Source organism: Gossypium hirsutum, chromosome D11 (genome assembly GCF_007990345.1).
Source record: "Gossypium hirsutum isolate 1008001.06 chromosome D11, Gossypium_hirsutum_v2.1, whole genome shotgun sequence".
Taxonomy (NCBI): domain Eukaryota; kingdom Viridiplantae; phylum Streptophyta; class Magnoliopsida; order Malvales; family Malvaceae; genus Gossypium; species Gossypium hirsutum.
In genome coordinates, this window is record NC_053447.1 from 53,585,392 (window position 1) to 53,606,529 (window position 21,138).

Here is a 21,138-nt window from a genome sequence, read left to right on the forward strand (position 1 = left end):
AAATCATGGGTACATTCTTTGTATTTTCCCAATTTTCCCTCCTAAACCGAAATATTTCCCTCTTTCTTCTTTCCATCCTATTTTGGTTCCCTCTCTCACACTAAACGCCACTAGGTGAGGGGAAACAAAACCTACAATCTTTCTTGTTTGCTTCATCATTAGCGTCAGTTTTAAAAGGTAAGCTTTTTTCCTGGGTTTCTTTTCTTGTTTGTAATATCCTTTTTTTTAATACATTCTTGTTTGCAATGTCTGGTTCTGATATATTTTTTTAATTTAATGATTTTTAGTGTGTCGTGCGTTTTGGTTTTTGTGGGTATGACATCTTTTCATTGTTCAAAGCTTCCATTCTTCAATATGGGTTCGTTTCATTTATTTCTTTTACTTTTCTGTTTGGTTAAATTTTAAGAATTTTTCTGGTTTATCTTGCTTTTTTTTTGTTTGTCAATTCGTGGGTTACATGGCTTCTGTCTTTCTCATTATGTCTGCATGTGTTTTTATCTGCTTTTGGTTGACGGAGTTAGGGTTTGCTACTGGGTTATGTGGTTTGTTTGGCTCTTGAAAAATTGGGAAAGTAAATTAGAAGTTTAACATTGTATTCAAGTTCATTATGGTTGGTTGTCTCTATGTTTTTTTTTTCCCTTCTTTTTCCTTTAGTTTAGTGGCAATATATAAGTGCATGTCAAGGGTCAAGTTTTGACTTTGCCTCTTCTTATATCTTCTTTTTTTTTCCTTGTAAAACGTCTCTTCTACAAAACAGAATTTACATTATTTGTATGCTTTAACTTTTTGAGGTTCTCCCTTCTCTGGTCCTTGTAATTGTTAATTTGATTGCTAGTTAATTTGTTGATTGTAATGGTTATAGGTTCTTTTTTACGGTATTTGATCCCTTGGTATTTTTAAGATTGGATTTTTGTATACTATAGCTATTTTGTTTTGGTTGATATGTTTATGTTGCTTGACATTGTGATCCTGGTAATTTTATTTAGCAATGGCCTTACTTGTTACCTTTATATTATGTTTCAGGCTTTGAAATTTGGATTCTTGGCTTTCAGTAGCATTGTGATTTTACTTAGCGTTCTGCTAGGAATTGTTTGAGCGATGTTAATTGGCTGTACCTGTATCAAGTCTATCTAATATATGGTGGTTATTGCTATAATGGTGGGTTAGGTTTTTGATGAAGTTGGTTGATATATTTGACTAAAATTGTGTGGTTGCAGTGGTGTAGGAATATTTTGGATGATAGTGGATGTTGGATAAATAGGTTTGAAATTTTGATCCTTTAATCTTCGAGTCCTAACAACCATGGAGTGTAACAAAGAAGAGGCTGTCAGAGCGAGGGGAATTGCTGAACAAAAGATGCAAAATGGTGATTTTGAGGGTGCTAAGAAGTTTGCATTAAAGGCCCAAAAGTTGTTCCCTGAGCTTGAGAACATACCACAGTTGTTGACAGTATGTAATGTTCACTACTGTGCAAAAAACAAACTTTTTGGGTCGGAAATGGACTGGTATGGGATTCTTCAGATCAAGCAATCAGCTGATGAGACTTCCATCAAGAAGCAGTACAGAAAGCTTGCACTACTGCTCCATCCAGACAAGAATAAATTTGCTGGTGCCGAGGCTGCTTTTAAGTTGATTGGGGAAGCAAACAGGGTTCTTTCAGACCAAATGAACCGTTCTCAATATGATTTGAAGTGCAAAATCTCAGTGAAAACTGCACCAAAGTCAGCTTCTCACCCTTCGAATAAGGCCTCTATGGATAGTCAGTACGAGTTCACATTCACTGCTTCATATTCCTATCAACAGGCACAACATCCAACATTTTGGACACTCTGCAGTGCTTGTGGTATCAAGTACCAGTTCTATTTGGATTGTTTGAACAGATTGTTAGATTGCAAGAGATGTGGGTCTTCCTTCATCGCCTTTGACTTGGGTCCTTACGGCCACTCTTGGAGTCAGTTCTCCAATCAGAAAGAGATTCCAAATGGGGGACCTCGTAAAGTACCTTCGCAATGCAATGGTGGTAGCCACTTCTCGCATGGAATTGCAGGGTCAGCTCATATTCCAAAGGCAGGAAACTCTCATGAGGGTTTTACAGCTAATCAGAAAGTGGACGGGTTTTCAAACACAAGAGACAAAGAGGAAGGTGTCGACATGCCTAAGCCTAATGCGACGAAACCCAAAGGGTCAGGAACATCGAGAAATGCCAAGAAGAGAGGGAGGAAGTCGGTAGAGGAATGTGCTGAAACTGCAGAGGGTGCTGGACAGGAAGATTGTGGAAATAATAGTGGTTTGAACTCAAATGCAAATGCGAGTCATCCTCCTAGGAGATCTTCAAGGCAAAAACCTATTACAGATTATTTTTCTTGGCAAAAACGTGCCTAACTCCAAATGCATCAAACTGTGTTTGTGCTTACTTTTCCTTTCCTTTTTTACTACTGAGTTCTGATGTAATGAACTTTAATCTTATGAAAATTATCTCGGAATATTAACTTAGAAAGTTAATAGTCATGGGCTCAGGACAATTTATTTCAACTATATTTTTTGTCTACCTTACTAACTTTTTCCAATTTTGGTGTTATGGTATTTTGAGATAATGTCATGATGACAAGACCTAATATTAGAGTGTTATATTATCATTTGGGCTACAATTCTGAAAAATTGTCAAGCCTCAGACCTAATGTGAACTAAAAGTAATATAAGGATCAAATTGTCAAATTTAGGGGCTCAAAGATTGAGTTGATGTCACGAGCCCATCCAACATTAAATTTGTTAGGAAAGTTATGAATTAAAATAAGTTATGTTATTTGAGGTTCTTTTAATCTATAAAAAAGAAAAGAAAAACTCAAAAAACAAATTTACATGTGGTTGGATTTGAGCCCATGCTATTGATACTATACTAATAAAGCATGGGTAAATTACACCATTAGTAACTAAATTATGGGAAAGTTTTCGTTTTGAATATTTAACTAAATAAAGTTACAATTTAGTCATTGAACTCTTCAAGAGTTTTCATTTAAATTACTAGGATGTTAAACTCGATGTTATATGACTTTCTCCGTTCTGCAGCAAGGAAAAGCTCTCTTTCCCCTTCTCTTCTACATTTCAATTTTTTTTCATAAAAATAGTTCTGGACGTCACGAATCTGCAAATTAAAACTCAAACAAATTTTTTCTCTAATCTTCGACATTGGTCTTCAAATCGACTTGGATCTAAGGTGCATTCTTTTACTTTTCGATGGGTACTGATCCACCGTACCGATCATCAAATCGTCATTTGGAGCTCATTGGTAGAGCTTAAAAAAAAAGTTAACAACTCAGTGACTTAAATGAAAACTTTTGAATAGTTTAGTGATCAAATTATAACTTTTTTTTAGTTAAGTGATCGAAACGAAAACTTACTCATAACTTAGTGACTAATAATGTAGTTTACTCATAAAACATTAACTTTATCACTAAACCCAAAACTTTATTTTGATATAATATTTACATTTCACTTATATTATGTGTACTTCATTAATTAATTTTAAATCATTAATTATTTTTTAAGTAAGTAATTTTCATGTGCATACTCATGTAATAAAAAATTAAAATATAAATATTTTGGGTTTATGGCATATGTGGGTGAAAGAAAGAGTATTTTGCAATAATAAATATAATTGCCCACTGGCTATTTTCTTGCATAATCTAAACAAGAAAACATCATACTATGCTAACAACAAAATATGTACGAAATAAAATCAAATAATTTGATTGAAACTATAATCGTTAAAATTCATATGTTTGTGATAAAAATATAAAACCTATTTTTAATGAAGTACTCATTTTGCATCCCCTTTTCAAGGATTGTTAAAGTTTAAATAGCAAGAATGCTGACAGGAATTTGCTGTGGCTACATCATTTCTTTGAACAAAACTAACTTCTATGTGGTACCAAAAATTAATTACAACTATTCTCACAACCACATTGAAAGATTTATTCAAGGGGTAATTGTTGTCAAAGTACTAAAGTACTAAAGTTATTTACAATTAGACCTAATCATCATCTACTTGAAAAGTGAGAGGGTTTGGGTAAAAATATAGATTCGAAAAATAGGTTTGGACAAAACTTGTCATGTTTTCAAAAATTTCACATGGAAGATTTGATCAAATTAAACACTCGTCCCTTGCAACTTGAACATTTAGGCTGGATTGAAACATTATGAGATTAGCTGTTAAGAGTCCATGATTGGTTTATTCTTTATTATTATATTGTAAACATGTTATTTTATTATTGTGATACCTTCTACGTTAGTAAGTCTCAAATGGAAATCTATTTAAGGGAAAGACTTGTATAGATTATTGTATCGCGAGATTTTACCACTTATCTTGTTCAAGTTAATGATCTTTTCTTAGGGTGCAAATTGTTAGTAAAACTGTTTGTGTTGTGGTTTTACTTGTTGAGTTCATGGTGGTGAGTGTATTGTTCTTAAGGTTGAAAAGTAAAGAGAATCATCACGGGGTGTGTGATAAGTTAAGTTTACTTCTTGTAATTGTTGGAGTAAATGTTTCTGTTTATTCTTTGTATTTTCGATTTTCAAATTCACTAGCAACTTTCCTGTAACTCTTTCTATTTAGTTTATTCACTAACAACGGTTTAATACTTTTATATTGTATTCTTTGTTAATTTTCTTTAATGCATATTAGAAGAGACTCAATTTTCATTACAGATATGGGCGATTTACTCAAGCTTTGTTAACTTAATTTTTACCACCTCAATAAAATATAGTGTTTTCTGTAATACATTTTTACAATTTTAACCTTCTAATAGTTATAATTTTCATAACTGTAAAAATTCTTTTTTATATATTTGGAATCAATATCTTCCTAATAAAACTAAAATAATTTTAAATAAAGTAAATTAAAAAAAAACAGATTTTCAATTTGATTCATGAAAAGCTAATAATAAACTTGGTATTTGACCAATTTTTTTTCGTATTCAAGTTTTCTACGATTAGTATAAATTAAAATGTTTTTTTTACCTGCTTATTTGCTACATTTTCAAAATGATTTTGAGTTTACCAATTTCTTATTGTTCTCAAATATATTATAGTTAGCGTTGATGCAAAGAAGAAAAAGAGAAGGAACTTCTAATGTCTCACCATGTAAATAAGTTTCTACAGATCATATAGCAACACTCATGTTTGAATATACTTACGAAAAATAAGAGTCGGAATAACAAAGCTGCACTATCTCTTTCTCTCTCTATATATATCAAGGACTTCCATGACCAGATTCATTGGCAAAACGAGAGCAACATATTACAAAATTTTGGTTGCATATAAACTCTGACCTCACCAAGTTCCAGGTCATCTAAAGTAATTCCTAGAAATGAATGAATAAGATTGACAATAAATTTTTGGCATTAGAAACCTGTCTCAATATGCAACCTGGCGGTAGCCCCTAACTCCAGTCCTCGCCGAGATGTCTTCCATAACTGGGACTCCAGCCCTAACCTTCTAATCTCCATAAGCCCACGCTCAACTGCATACAGTACCAACTATCAATATATTTTAATCATGACATGACATTACTTCAAAATTTACCATACCTTATGTTACATGGAATTATGAGGTGTTGGATATGGATATGTGTCGTTCACGAGTTTTTGAACACAGATACTTTAGGGAAACTGAAAAATTCCGGATAGTATAACGTGTATGTAGCCTATATTTTTGTCTAGTTTTCAGGAAAAAAAAAGGCAAGAGATTCATGAAGTCAATACTTTCTCAAAGTCTGTAAAGCTGAAATGGCTATAGTGGTGAACAAGCAAAAGAAGTAAACTACTACTTATTCCTACAGGCTGAGATGACTTAAAGTCTAAGAAAGCAGGCCATCCAGGGGACTTGGATAATGTTCTCAATAGTTAAGCTTGCCATACAAAGAAAAAGAGATGTACAGAGAGCAAGTACCATCAACTGCTTCCTGCGAAGTAATACATTGAGAGCTGCATTGGATCCATGACTGCAAACGTTCATCTGCAATATCAGCTTCCACTCCATGGTTCATTGCCCTCCTCCAGAAATATGTAAGCCAAGCCTGCACAAGCATAAGCATAAGCAATAAGAACCAAGTAAACTAACACAAAAGGTCTAGTTGAAACAAATAACTCGATCAAGCAGACTAATGGTAGAATTTCAGGCCTGCTTACATGAGCCTTTAAAATTTCACAACCTAGGTACTATTCCTCTTGTTATATGTATAAGATTCATCAACATCGTACTTGTTCTACATTTTTAAAATACAAAATGATACCTGTTATCTCACAATGTTTTTGATTTCTCTAAATCACAAGTGTGCGATTCTTGAAACTAATCAGGTTCAAACTTACATGCAATGAACATAAGGTCCAAGAGAAAACAAAGACTAGCTTGGAGCCATAACGACATAATCATCTTTCTTAGATTAGCTTGGAGCCTTAAGACATGATAATTTTTATTGGTAGTAAAACGCAGGAACAAGGTAACATTGTACCTGCTTAAAACGCACGTCTTCAGACTCCTCTTGGCTCAATTCTGAAGGAAAAATATCATCAATGGGAGAAAATAGGATACAGGAATAGATGTACAACAAACTCTTACATTCACTAATGCATGCCTGATACTGAGCGTAAACATAAAAAAAGGTTAATTAACTTACCAAATACCTCAAATTGACCCTCGGTAGGTAGTTTCACCTCCTCTGCAACCATGAAAATGGATAACAGTGTCAGGCGACCGATAGATCTTTTGGATCTTAAAAGCATGCCATTCATGTCCAGCTATTGCATTGACAATGAAGTGTCAATTTCTAAAGTTGTTATTACATGCAAACAGAACAGCAGAAAATACTCCAACTATCAATTGATGTCATGCTCAAAAAGGTAAGGAAAAACATACCAGTTTTTAGCATATTTTGGCGTCGCTGTTTAGCCATTGCAAATGCAACTGCATCCTCTACCTTCAGAAATGATAAATTAATTAAAAGAACTAATTAAAATGGAAAATATTCAGTAAATATACAAACAAACTGATCATTTTGTGTTATGGGGAGGAAGCCATACAGAAGGATAGAATGAGATCATATTACATCATAATTCTGTGATATTAAGTGAGAAAAAAGATGGTACCATAACTGCAAACACAAGGATATGGGGTAAAGAAAAACAACCTTTAACAAAGCCAGTTCCCTTAGACCTTTCTCTACTAGAAGCATGCTTTCAACATTTCTCTCTCCAGATAGTTCATTAGTGTGTTGCAGGACTTTTCCTCTTTCTTCTAGATCATCCCCGGCTGTTCAGTATGGAGATAAAGGGGAAAAAGGGAGACATTTAGTTCTCTCCGCAGAGAGAGTAAAAACGGAATGTGAGACTCTAAGGCCAGTTCTTCATTGTTAAAAAAAAGCACTTGTGATTCCAAAAATATTTTTGAAAGAAAAGCTGTGAAGAACAAGTTGTTTTTAACTGAAATTTTTAGCTTTTCAGAAGTGCTTTGCACTTCTGAAAGGAGCTGAAAAGGAAAGGCTAAAAATTTTAACTTTTTCTCTCCCAAAAGCACTTTTGGTGCTTAATTACTTTTTCACCCTTCCAATAACATAGTATTTTTCTTTTTTTTTTCTTGGTGCTTAATTACAATTGTGTTAAAATCATTAATTAAAAATAAAAAATATTTTTTAAAATACTAATTACAAATATTTAATGGTTGTATTTAAATATTTAAAATATAGTTTATATATTCTAATTAAATTTTATAAATAATTAATATTTATTGCTTAAAAATATTTACAATTTAAATTTCATATATTAAAATATTAACAACAAGTTATAATAATTTTTTTATATTATTACTAAAATATAATAATATTAACTAATTTAAATATTATTTAAGTACATATTTGTTATTTGATAATAACATGTCTAAAATGGACATTTTATTTCTCAAAAGTACTTTTTGACAGCAATGCTAAACACTTAAATTTTAAACCAAACTTTTCAAAAGCATTTCTCAAAAGTATTTTTCAAAAATAATGAAGAACTGGCCTAAGAAGCAAGGAAAAAAAGGAGGAAAAGATCGTCTAAAGATTGATTTTCAGATCCTACCAAAAGTCAGATGGAATATTTGGGGAAGTGGATGAAGTAAAAAAGCATAGAAAATGAAATCTTACTTGAAATATCCTCCTCTCTGGCTCTTTGTCCGGCAGCTAATACTATTTCAACAGGAAGTGGTGCAAATGATGACCAATATTCATGTTTCACCCCGGCTATATCGGCCTGAATACCTGCAAAAGTGATGTCCTCAAGAAATCTAAGCAGGCTCCATACAAAATGTAAGAGACATAATTACAGAGTAGCACATTAGTGAGACAGACTACAATTACAACTTCAATTACTCCTGGGATCACTTGACCATTATAACGAATTGCAGCATTTTAACTTTTTAAAGAGTGATTATATATAAGCAGCTGTTTATCCAATACAGCAGCATCAACTCAAAAACAATCAGGAACTTCATGTATTGAAAGATCAACACTTTACCATGATCCACACATAAACTCCAATAACGAGCAAGCCAGCATCTCTTTAAAACAACCTCTTCCTAGGATGAAAACTGCAGATTACGTAACTATGACATAAAGGAGTAAATTGGCAGGATGATGTCTACAAGATTAGAAATAAAGCCAACCATCTCTTCCTCAGTCAACATCATCCTTTGAGTTACTGTTTGCAGTGCTTTGATTTCAAACTCCGCTTCACTGAGCTTCTCTAGGACAGAATTTGTTTCATCTCTAGCAATCTAGGCCACAAATTAAGAAGGGAGAGACTTATTTTAAGCATGGACACTTTCCCTTTGTAAGAAAGGAAAAATTCAAAAGAAAAAAAAAAAAACATACAACATAAAAACTTCAAGATACCTCAGCTTCTGTCTGGAGAGCAGCAATCTGTTCAAGTGTAGCCTGAGCTTGTGCTCCACCTCTTGAAGCAGCCTGCAAGAAGGACCATGTCACATGCTACTCAGCTGCAGTTCATAAACCATTTCCTGACTAACATGTAAAAGTAAAGAATAAAATCAGCACATTGGTTTTCGTGAAAAGAGGTCAGTTATAAGCAAAAAAGCATGAGTAGCTAGGTCTACAAAACCAATGAAACTTTTTAAGATGTTCAGAGTGAATAAAGCAAGATTCCGCTACCATTTCCACAGATCTAAAAGCACACCAACTTCTTTGCTAAGCCTCTAATGACTTTGAGATGGCATTTATTTTTGCATATTAGATTCACAGTTATTTATGCTCACGTACATGCCCGCTTTATATATTAACTCGGTAAGCACATACTTAAAGGAAAGTCTTCTATGTCTCATAGTTATTATGTAATTTTCCATGCATAATGAGACTGGTAACACATGCAGAGCAGTTCGAGCTAAGAAAGTTGTGGCACTCATTAGAAGAACAAACCTCCCTCTCCTGCTGGGCCGCCTCCTTCCTGAAGAGAAAAAGAAATAGCAAGTAAGAAAAACGGAAAAATAAATTAAATACATGTAAGCCGTGAAGCTTGCCTGCTTAAAAGACGTGCTTCTAGAGTTGCACCTTCTCCAAGATCAGCAATCTATATTGGAATATGTTATGAATAAATTAAAATATATTCATACATTTGGTGGCCAGAGCTACTTAAAGTTCATTTACGTATCACTTGTCTAGTTGCCTTTGAACTGTAAAACGGTCACCTGTTTCTCAAGCAGCCGAACTCTCGCTTCTGCTTCCTCAAACCTCTCCTCTGCAAGGTGAAGCTGGGAAGGCAAATATCATGATAGAGCACCAAAACAAACAGTATATGACTATTATTAAAATTTTCCACAGGCCAAAGCGCTTGTTTGGCTAACCTAGAATATAGACATCAAAGTTTTTGGGAGAAAATGGTGCTGCAACAGCAATATCCAAATGCCAGTAAACAAATAGATTATGCCATTTATTTGAAGATAACTGTTGCAACAACTTAGGATAATGGACTGGTGCTTGAAGATGACGGGGAGCCAAATTGATATGCATGAGTGCAATATAAATTTTCAAATGAAACTTATCTTAAGACCTCATTACATTCAACATTAGAAAAAGTTACATGATAAAGAAGAAAAAGAGTTACTGGAATCACCTTTTCAAGTAAACTCTCATTTTCATCCTGTAGCATATCAAGCTGCCATGAAATCCACACCACATTATTAAAAAAACATTCTTCCAAAGTTTTTCATTGTTTGATTACATAGATTGAAATTTGAAGTGTTCAGATTTGAAAATTTATATTTATAAAGATTTTTGAAAAAGAATACATGGTTATGTATACATCAGATTTCAAATAATTTACTAGAAATGAAAAATCAAAGCAAAACTGCAATTGGATGCTAGAAAGGAACATATATATAGCTTAACAAATTACTGTACCTCATCTTGTAGAGCAGAAGCAGACTGCTGCCTTCCCCTATCTTTCACTCCGCCCATACTCGCAAAATCTGAATTTAATCTGCTTAAACAGTAAATCTTAGAACACTATATAAAACAGAGTAAGAACCTACAGGCATGATAGTAAAAGGCTTATAAACTTCCAGGAGAAGGCATTATGCATTCTTAAAAGCTGGAAGAGCAGCGACAAAGCCTTTGTCATTGAAGAGAATGAGAATCTAAACTCCTCACTTGTATATATATATATATATATATCATCTTGAAACTACATTATATATGACCTTTCTTAAGGTTGTTCTGTTTGTCATATATCTAAAACTTAATATGCTAAGTTAAAAGGGAAAATTCACACGATGTCTGAAAGTGACAAAAAAAAGTCTCTCGGGATTATGATATGGATGATAACTTCAAGCTGAAATCAAATCAGTTTAGAGCTATAGAAATACCGTTTTTCTCTCCGACTATCAGCTGAAACCTCAGGTGTAGTACCAGAAGAGGTCGGCTTAGGTACCGCCTGAGCTGTCTTGATTCTCAACTGTTGGCGACCTGGACCTGTGGAACAAGGAGATACAGGTTGTTCTAATAAAGATGGAGCCTGTCTAGTATGAAGTTGTTCTACAGAACTCTGCAGAGATGATCGTCCAGCTGAAGGTGACATGGATTGCTCCACAGAGTTAATGGAGTGAGCTGATACTGGTTGCTCCTTAGTGTTTACAGATAGAGAGGTATGACTGCCTGGTGTTGAACGTGTAGATGATGATTGATCTTGATGGATGCGAACTGACTAAAAGAAAATTTATAGTTACAAGTAAGAATTACAATAATCTGTAATATACCATTAAACAGACAAGAAATTTAGACAACTGAGAAAACGTTGTTTATGGACAAATTACCAAGGGAGAAGATGAAGGTCTTGCTCTTCCACCAAGTCCAATGGTTGCTTTGCCACTCACTGCACTGTTAGCAAGCTCATCCTCATCATTATTCTCATCACTTGGTTGCTGTGGTACCTGTTGCACAGGCCTTTGAGCCATGGTTTTGACCTGTGTTTTCAAATGGAAGCCTATATAAGAATTCATTTCTCGGTAGCATAAAACTCCAGAGCATTCAAAACTGTAAAATATTTTCCTTGCACTCACATCATAAGTCAAGCTTCTTCTCTCACATTAGCGTTACAAACTAAGAAATTAGCTAAAAACAAATTCAAAACAGGAAATCACACAATTACCATAGCAGGGCGTGGCTGCATTGCCCTACCACGAGCAAGACCAATGCTTGGTCTGCCACTAACTAAAACCTCTTCCTCATCACTTTCCTTGTCAGATGTTTGCTGTGTAGCAGCTGGTGGCATCCGCTTCTGAGCTATACTTCTAGTCTGCAAAGTTATATACTCAAAGTCAACTGAAAACATATTTGTTGGTAGCAGCAAGCTTTTGCTTGTGGTTTGTAAGTAGTAAGCTTATAAAAACATAGCACCTTCATATCTCCAAAAGTTAAATTGAAAAAAGATAAATCTAAAATTTTAAGTTTTAAAGTCAAGCAACCTTAGAAAAAATCACTTATATGTCCATTCCATTTAAAACCTGTCAAAAATGTATCCCAGAATTAACAGTATTACTTTTCTAAACGCATTCATTTTCTTTCTCTAAGGCTCATTTGACAAAAACATGCCTATCTAAATCAGGTAATCATATAGTTACCGCAGGAGAGTGAGGCCGCACTGCCCTTCCACCGAGCCCTATTCTCGTTGTACCACTCACTAAAAGGTCATCTTCCTCATTCTCATCATCATCAGCTGGTGGTGGCGGTGCTCGAGTTTGAGCTAAGCTTTTTTTCTTCTGGATATTACCAGATAAGTCGAGGTAAGAACATACTTATTTGCAATGTGAAACCAGCTACATGCTACCATGAACAAACTTAAGGCCATATGATAAATTGATAAAACTGTCAATAGTGACAACAAAAATCAATAAAATGATTTTAAACTTGTCAAATGGAATGTGTTGAACTATAACAAGAAGTTTATGTGTATTGACAAACAAGCAGCTGGTCTTAGCTAAAACCAAATTCGTATCAGATAATTACCGCAGGAGAGGGTGACCGAATTGACCTTGCAGGAGCGACACTTGTGCTTACCGTGTTACTGACTGGAACATCGTCAGCATTGTCATCATCAGACGGTTGCCGTTCTATCACTGGTGATGGTCGCCTTTGAGGAATAGTTTTGATCTAGATTTTACAATGCAACAATAGAAGTGTTCAGAATGCTCAATGAGTCACGATCAATGGAAGGGAATTGTCGTTTTAACTTGCCTAATTCACTCACTCTTTCTTCTCCTACCTCTCACTTAACAAACATAGCATACGTCTAACCTAAACAACATTAGTGTTAAATAATTCGATATGATTACCACAGGAGTGCGCGCCTGCATCTGTCTTGCACCACCAAGCCCTATACTTGGCCTGCCACTCACTATAAGGTCATCCTCATCATTGTGGTCATCAGCTTGTGGTGTCATTGCCTGTGGAACTCGCCTTTGAGCCACGTTTTTAGTCTGGATTTTACAAGTTAAAAAACCCAGCTGGTAAGTAGTTCAAATTTCAAAAGACCTATTTCGAAATCTGAAGCCCTGGTATAGCCTAGTAGAACTAGAAATGTCCATGGAAGTTTACTAATCCTTTTGAAGGCATAAATATTTTTTAGTCTATTGTTTCTTAAATAGTATTTGTTCAGTACTTCTTGAACATTGAACTATTCATACTGATACGAAACTTTGATTTCAAAATTAATGTATCGGATACCCTTTCCCGAATCCATGTAAACAAAACATTACCATAGGGGAGAGAGGACGCGTTGGTCTTGCACCAGAGAATCCAATGCTTCCCGTGCTACTAACGCTACTATGATCAAGTTGGTCATAATCATTACCATCATCATCGTTTTGTTGATGAGCCATAACGGCAGCCAGCCTTTGCGCCGCTGCTTTGGTTTGCGCTTTCCTCGGGTTCCCTGTACCTCCATAGCTTGATCCAGACCTAGTGTGACGCTGCAGCGGTGATGATGGCGCCCCAGGAATCGCCGGGACGCTCTGTCTTCTCTCGCCTGCTAACCTTCTCCTATCCATACTACAATAAACAAAGTGAAGCCAAAAACAAACATCATCGTATGTTAAAAATGGGAAAGAAAATTGAAACAGAAATCAATGTATGTTAAAATCCGAAAAGAATTGAAATTATGGATTGAACTTAAAACTTACCAGGATGATTTTTAAAAAAAGGACACTCAATTCCAGTAAAAGGTAAGAAAAACAAACATTTTTTTTTTCTGTGACACAAAACGGAAAATAATGAGAAACTGGAATGGAACAGTTTACGGGGACACATTTAAAGTGAAGAATGGTAAACCAAAGGATCCTATTTTTAAGGCAATAAAGGAGGGAGGTTTTAACGGTCCAATTCCGATTATTTATCAAATACGTCCTTATGGACTTAATGTCTGATTTTATTTTACTAAACAAATATTAAAACGAGATTATCAGTTTTGAGCACACTATCACAGCTAATTATTAATAATATTCTCTACTATTTTTTATTTTTTACCCGCCATTTCTTTTCTCCACCCAACAATCACATTTAAATTTTAAGATAACTACTACCTCCTTAATCACTAAATCTAATTCACTAAACTTTCTTTTCATAATTTAATTAAATTATTTAAAATTCTTTAATTAAGTCACTAAACTATTTAAAATTCTTTATTTAAATCATTTTTTGGGTTGTTATGGGTTTAATATTTTAAAAAAATACACCGAGTTCTAAGTGACACAATAGGCCGATATCCATTGACAAGTAGAATAATATACTTTCCAATAAAAAACATACATTAGATTTAACTCGATTTAACAATTAGTATTGAAAATCGGAAATAAAAAAATTTTAAATTTTAATTCGTAGATTGTCACATCCAAAGTTGTTTAATGAAAAATAAAATTGTAAAAAAAAATTCAATTGGTGCAAGCAGTACGAACAAAAAAACTATTTATTATTAATTTTAACAACCCAATAACTTAAATAAAACTTTTGAAAAGTTTAGCAACTCAATTTTAACTTTTTTAATTAGGTGATCAAAACGAAAACTTACCTATAATGATACTTAAATTTAATATCTTTATTTTTAATTTTTAAAATTTAATTCATTTATTAATTAAAGTGGCATTTTTTTCGAAGGTCATGCAAGCAAAAATGAACAAGTATCGTCTAGACCAGTACTGCAAATAAATATGGATTTAGAAGCGAAAACATCATATTTAATAATTTTATTTACTTATTTAAGCGGGTTTAGTACCAATAAATGCCTATTTCCGAAATTATTTACGGAAATTGGCCGTTTTTAAAAATAATAATCGGTATGGATTGAAAACTCAAAAACACATTGACTTGGATGCGTTTTCAATGGATAATTCAGAAAAACGCTTCCACGTCAGCACTTTTTTCCTTGTGTCAGGCAAAAACGTTCTGACGTTGACATATTTTATTAAAAAGTGCTACGTTCTAATGTGAACGCATTTTACTAAAAAGCGCTAACGAAGACGTGCTTTTAGCTATGTTTTCCCCCAACGGTCAGAAAAAAAAGTATAAGAACCCTATCCATTTTTCACACCAAATTTTATTATTCTTCCAAATTTCTCTCTAAATTTTTCAAAAAAACTCTCAAAGCTCTCTAAATTTTTTATTTGTCTAAATTATTAATATTTTTTTATAATTTCTAAGAAATTTGATCGTGTTAGCAATGGTCTAACAATTAATTCATTTTGATAATAAACATATCTCCATCAACAAAATGAAAATGATAATAGTTAATTTCATTTTTTAACATTATTTAATTTTTTTATTTAATTTTTATAACTTAATTAAATCTTAAACCCTAATCAAACCTAAAAACCCTAAACCTAAACCCTAATTACTAAATAATCCACTGGAGATTACACGGTTAAAAGCGCATCCACATTAGAATGCTTTTGCCTGACACAAGAAAAAAAAATGTTGACTTGAAAGCATTTTTCTAAGTTATCCCCTCAAAGCTCTCTAAATTTTTTTTGTTTGAATTATTATTTTCTTTTATAATTTTTAAAAAATTAAATTGTGTTAACAATAGTCCGACAATTAATTCATCTTGATGATAAACATATTTCTGTCAACTAAATGAAAATGATAAAGGTTAATTTCATCTTTTTAATATTATTTAATTTTTTATTTCAATTTTATAATTTAATTAAACCCTAAACCCATATCAAACCCAAAAATCCTAAACCTAGGCCCTAATTAGCAAACAATCCACTGAAGATTACACGACCAAAAGCACATCCACATCAAAGCGCTTTTGCCTAACACGAGAAAAAGTACTGACATGGAAACACTTTTCTAGGTTATCTCTTGAAAGCACGTCTACATCAACGCATTCTTAAATTTTCGGTTCATACCAATTATTATTTTTAAAAACGGCCCACTTCCATAAATAATTTCAGAAATGAACCTTTATTGATACTAAACCCTATTTAAGCTTCCATAAATAATTTCAGAAATGAGCCTCCTTTATTGATACTAAACCCTATTTAAGCTTCCATACATGTAATTCAAAAAGTGGAAAAGCGCAAGAAATACCATCCCGATCCAAACACACAGGGTAAAGGAAGAACCACTCACTTTCAATCAACTGAAATATAATCTGTTCTTTTACTTGCTTTTAAAACACCATCACTGTAAAAAGGAAATAAATAACAAAACTGGATAAAAAAGATCAAAAGAACCAAAAAGAAAAAAGAAGAGGCAAATACATATAGTTCGGTAAAGGCAGACATATAGAACTGGAATTACAACCAATGAGAGAGTTAAATAAATATCTGATCCAGATGGCAGGAAAATGTTTCAACTTCAATGACAAGTGCTGCTTGAGAGCATTAGGATGCAACATTTCTGGAACACATTTGCTTACCTGCATACAGCAATAAACTCAAGTTTTCATTCAAGTGACCATTTGTTGCTAAAATACCAACTACATAATATAGATGCAGAGAAACACATGACTAAGTTGAGAAAAACAATGCATGCTAAAATGATTTACCTTGGCAAGAAGATGGCAGTTGGATTTCCAGGGGATGGAGGATTCTGGTTTAGCAGGGATGCATGTGTACCAGCTTTAGCACTAGCATCAGAGTCAGTGAATGACAGTACTTCTACCTCTTCAAGACCAAGTTGTCTTTTGATCAAGTCCAAGTTCTCTTTGAGGACGTCAATCTCTCCAAAGGGAAGTTTCAAATCCAGAGCTTGGACACCAATTTTAATAGCCTCATCCTTCTTGAACCTCAAGAATGGCATACATTGTTTCTGGATCTTTTTGAAGTCTGCTGCCTGACCAACAGTGCTCTCCTGTAATGCTTTCATTATCTCCCCATCTGATGCAAAAGTTCGGGCATTACTGTCAAACTTGCTTTGGAGAATCTGCAAACACTCTGCTTGCCATCCTTCGAATTTCTCATTCACATAGATTAGGCCTTTCAACCTGTCCTCAGATAGTGATGTAGCTGGAGCCCCTTTCTTATTAGATTTCTTTGAGCCCAAAATCTGCTTATTCAGCAGCTTTCTCATCAACACAATGGAATCCTGCAGATACTTATTGGCACTCTTAAGTTTAAGATCTGGAGAACAAGCTGATGGCCAGCCAGCTTTTATCACAAAGCCATCCTTCTTCAGAAGCTCTCTCCAAACAAACTCCGCATAGTGAGGGCAGACTGGAGTGATAAGCCTAGTCTGCACATCCATAAAACGCCATACAAGGTCACGGTTCATGCCCCCACTGCCACAAGAGAACCTATACTCATCCCTCGCAGTTTGAAGATCATAAAAGCCAGTTTTGAGAGCCTCTCGAAACATATAATCTCGATAATTCTTCTCAGTCATCTTGACAGCGATGTTTATCTCATTTTCAAAAACCCGATCAGCATAGGTAGATGGGGGACCTATCCTCAACGACGATTCTGCAGCCAGAATCTCTTCCATCCATGCAATCTCTTTTGTAAGGCGCAAAATTGCAGTATTGGCTGTCTCAAACACAAAGTTTGCATCATCCACGCCATCCCCAGCATCAGCTAGAGAGAATCTAGTAGCATCAGCAGAGAATTCCTCAATTGCCTGGCGCAATGTCCTGAAATTTCCAGTAGACTTGGACATCTTCTCTGAATTGAGCATAATATGTCCATTGCACCTGAATCCACGAGGCCAGTGATCTTTGGACATGATTGCTGTGTGGTTGTAGATACAAAATGTCAAATGGTTCTGGATAAGGTCCTTTCCAGACACTCGTAGATCAAACGGGTACCAGTATTCAAATTCCTGCTTCATCTTATTAAGAGTAGCAGCTGGGATATTTGAAGATTTGGGATAGGGACCACCACAGAAGAGAAATTCCCAGACCTCATCTGTCATCTGGGCAGGTTGAACCAGATCAGCACTTTTTCCATACATGTCCCCATTTTGTAAAAGATGAGCAACTGTGTAATAAGCCATGTAAATGGTTGAGTCAGATAATGACTCAACAAGGAATTCTTCATCCCAAGGAATGCGAGTCCCAAGGCCAAAGGATCGTGAGCAAGCCCATTGGTTCAGCCATCCTAACGTATGTTCAAAGCCATGACGTGTCTCATCAGAGTATAGATTCATGTTGGATAAGCACTCCTCAGACAATTTTTTCCATTCTGGTTCCCCGTATGTGATGTACCATTGATCTGTAAGAGCCACAACACACTCATCACCAGACCTTGACATGACCTTCTTCTCAGGCTCACTATAAATTATTGCCTGGCCCGTCTCAATCAGTTTGGTCCTCAACAGCGGCTTAGCTTCCTGGACTCTTCTTCCAGCATATTCTCCAACAATCATAGTTCCCTCTGTAAAACCTCTCAAGTACACCAATCTCTTTGCCTCAGCAAGTTTGTCTTTCTCATTCTGACTTTTAATTTTAAGATCCAGACAAACCTTTTCAGCTGCCCTGTCTCCATACTCAGGAATGTCAATGATGGGTACAATCTCAAAAGGCAACACCCACTCATCTTTCACCCCAAACTTTGCCCGAAAAGCAGGTTTTGCTTTTAAATCTTGTAAGGCCATATAATCATCAGGAGCATCACTAGGAACACTGGTGACTATTCCGGTACCTTTGTCTGTTAGAATGGTCAACATTGGAAGAGCATATATGATTTCATTAAATGAGAGAGGAGACTTTACTGGCAGCCCAATCAGGTCATAACCAGTCAGCTCAACCAAGCAAGTAGGCTTCTCGGGGACACGGGAGAGCTTCTGATAAGCAAGGTTGAGTGCTGCCCTCTCAGTCAGAATAAATATGTCAGTATCATTGATTTCAAAGGCTCCATATTTCCCATCAGGCAATACCCAGCAATTTGTTTGCCCATACATGGTTTCAGGCCTCAATGTTGCAGCAGCCAAAAACACTTTTTTCCCTTCCAAAACACGCATTTTAGCTGGAAAAGGTGACACTACTTCCATTTTGATAATAGTATACTCTTGAGGCTGAACACCTTCACCGGTTGCCCTATCATGATCAGCACAAGGCTGACCGTCTAAAGGAGAATATATGGTATACCTCATATCTTTAACGATCTTACCCAGCGATTTCAACTTCCTCATCTGCCACTTAACAAAAGAATCAAAAAATGGATTCATATCCGTAGTCACAAACGACCTTCTCCAATCACAACCTAAGCCAAAGGCCTTAAGGTCTTCTACTGCCAATGGCGGAAAAAACTTCAACCATTCATATGGGTTTTGAAACTTGGATATCTCACTATCTGAAAGGCCAAAACTCCTCATAATTTCCCACTGAAACATCTGCCCACTAGACTTAGACGCTGCTTTAGACTTTTTCCCTTTAAACTTATCAGGTACCACGTTGGCACCCTCATTTGGGTCAGATTCTTCTTTTGGGTTAGGTTCCTCCTCTACAACCTCGTGAGGAAAAGTTGGTGGATTACCGAATTGTTGGATTTCTCTAGCAAGTTTATCAGCAGAAGCCTTAATTGGCATACCAGTACAGTGAAAAGCAAATGGCAATAACACATTCGCACCTCTTAATCTATGGTAAGCAGCAGCAAACTCGAGTTTGGACAGAGAAAAGGCATGACCTAGATGTAAAAAACCATTCATATAAGGAAACGGAAAGTTCCCAAAGAATTTTTCACCTGGTTGAGGTGGTTTTTCAGCAGGTTCAGCCTTGAAAACATCTTTTTCATCCCACCAAACTCTAACCTTTGACTCGATTTCAAGTAGTTTGTCTCTCCTTGCAAAGCTCTTGCCTCCCTCTGTTGCCATCTCGTGAAACCGATGGAATCTGTAAAAAGATCAAAACAAAACCTCCAATTCATAAAAACGAAATAAATAACAAAATGGAAAAGCAAGAATCTTTGATAAAGAAAGTGGGCCTAAGTTTACTGAGGAAGATGGCGTTAAGCCTACGGGCGGGCTGAGATCGAATTATCTTGGCGGCGGAAAACAAGAAATAAGTGGAGATGAGAAGATAAAAGAGGAAATATCAAGACTGAGTTGAATCACTATTCACTTTATATACAAACCAGGGTTAGTTTCTCATTTGTTTCCTTCTACAGTTTTTTAGGGTTTAAAACTAAAACAGCCTCATCCAACCCGACCCGATCTAACAAGTAAGATGTAGTTTAGTTTGTTGAAATGTAATGAACGAGGAATACACTGAAAATTTTTATTTAATAACTATACTGTATTGGATTAGAGGTGTAATGGAATAGAGGTGTAATAGTAAATCAATTGTTTGATTGAATGTAATAGAATAGAGGCGTAATAGTAATCCTGTGTTTGGTTGAATCTAATAGAGGTGTAATAGCATAATGGAAAAAACTAAAATGACTAGAATACCCTTAGCATAAATTTGTTTTGGTAAATGATTATTGTTATTGTTATTTAAATTTTAATAAGATTATTATTATCAATAATAAATAATTTAATCATATTTAAACATAATTATTATTAAATATATTTTAATTAAAATATATAATTTAATAAAATTCTTAATAATTAGCAGAAATTTGTTTTGGTAAATTATTATTGTTATTGTTATTTAAATTTTAATAAGATTATTAATATCAATAATAAATAATTTAATCATATTTAAACATAATTATTATTAAATATATTATAATTAAAATATATAATTTAATAAAATTCTTAATAATTAATATTCTTATATGAATTTACTCAAATCATAATATATGATACTGTAAAATATAAATTAACATAATTATTATTAAATATATTATAATTAAAATATATAATTTAATAAAATTCTTAATAATTAATATTCTTATATGAATTTACTCAAATCATAATATATGATACTATAAAAGAAAATTTGAAATAATTAATATTAAATATATTTTAACTAAAATATATGATTTAATAAAATTTAAAATAATTATAACTAATAAATTATATTTTATGAATTTGTATAATTTAAAATAATAATTATTACATATAATTTAATAATATATAATTTCATAAAATTCTTGATAATAAATTTTCTTATATGAATTATACAATTTAAAATAATTAATATTAAATATAATTTAATAGTGATA

The 21,138-nt window shown here is 34.1% G+C and overlaps 3 protein-coding genes across 9 annotated transcripts; 1 reads left to right on the forward strand and 2 right to left on the reverse strand.

Moving 5' to 3' along the window:
• LOC107961861 (uncharacterized) lies at positions 1-2,508 on the forward strand. 4 transcript variants are annotated; one of them, XM_016898023.2, is made up of 3 exons: positions 5-177; positions 288-358; positions 1,024-2,508. In XM_016898023.2, exon 3 carries the CDS (start codon positions 1,303-1,305, stop codon positions 2,380-2,382), a length of 1,080 nt encoding a protein of 359 aa, XP_016753512.2. In that variant the 5' UTR covers positions 5-177; positions 288-358; positions 1,024-1,302; the 3' UTR covers positions 2,383-2,508. The 4 variants fall into 4 exon arrangements, with proteins under 4 accessions (XP_016753513.2, XP_016753511.2, XP_016753512.2 ...); XM_016898025.2 differs by having other exon boundaries at positions 1,218-2,508; XM_016898024.2 differs by lacking the exon at positions 288-358 and having other exon boundaries at positions 1-177; positions 1,218-2,508.
• Positions 2,509-5,163: 2,655 nt separating this feature from the next.
• LOC107961862 (coiled-coil domain-containing protein SCD2) lies at positions 5,164-13,851 on the reverse strand. Of its 3 annotated transcripts, none has more exons than XM_016898029.2 (23): positions 13,720-13,851; positions 13,297-13,588; positions 12,874-13,017; positions 12,599-12,691; positions 12,163-12,300; positions 11,691-11,837; positions 11,356-11,505; positions 10,909-11,246; positions 10,445-10,523; positions 10,158-10,199; positions 9,733-9,795; positions 9,565-9,614; positions 9,464-9,491; positions 8,924-8,995; positions 8,695-8,805; positions 8,547-8,607; positions 8,177-8,290; positions 7,184-7,305; positions 6,913-6,973; positions 6,674-6,715; positions 6,509-6,549; positions 5,947-6,073; positions 5,164-5,518 (listed from the first exon to the last, which is right to left on the reverse strand). In XM_016898029.2, exons 2-23 carry the CDS (start codon positions 13,585-13,587, stop codon positions 5,400-5,402), a joined length of 2,433 nt encoding a protein of 810 aa, XP_016753518.1. In that variant the 5' UTR covers position 13,588; positions 13,720-13,851; the 3' UTR covers positions 5,164-5,399. The 3 variants fall into 3 exon arrangements, with proteins under 3 accessions (XP_016753518.1, XP_016753517.1, XP_016753515.1); XM_016898028.2 differs by having other exon boundaries at positions 12,163-12,297; positions 12,548-12,691; XM_016898026.2 differs by having other exon boundaries at positions 12,548-12,691.
• Positions 13,852-16,146: 2,295 nt separating this feature from the next.
• On the reverse strand, positions 16,147-20,165 carry LOC107961863 (leucine--tRNA ligase, cytoplasmic). Of its 2 annotated transcripts, none has more exons than XM_016898030.2 (3): positions 19,964-20,165; positions 16,584-19,862; positions 16,147-16,454 (listed from the first exon to the last, which is right to left on the reverse strand). In XM_016898030.2, the coding sequence occupies exons 2-3, from the start codon at positions 19,841-19,843 to the stop codon at positions 16,451-16,453; spliced, it is 3,264 nt and encodes a 1,087-aa protein (XP_016753519.1). In that variant the 5' UTR covers positions 19,844-19,862; positions 19,964-20,165; the 3' UTR covers positions 16,147-16,450. The 2 variants fall into 2 exon arrangements, with proteins under 2 accessions (XP_016753519.1, XP_040960067.1); XM_041104133.1 differs by having other exon boundaries at positions 16,584-19,885; positions 19,964-20,120.
• Positions 20,166-21,138: the final 973 nt, after the last annotated feature.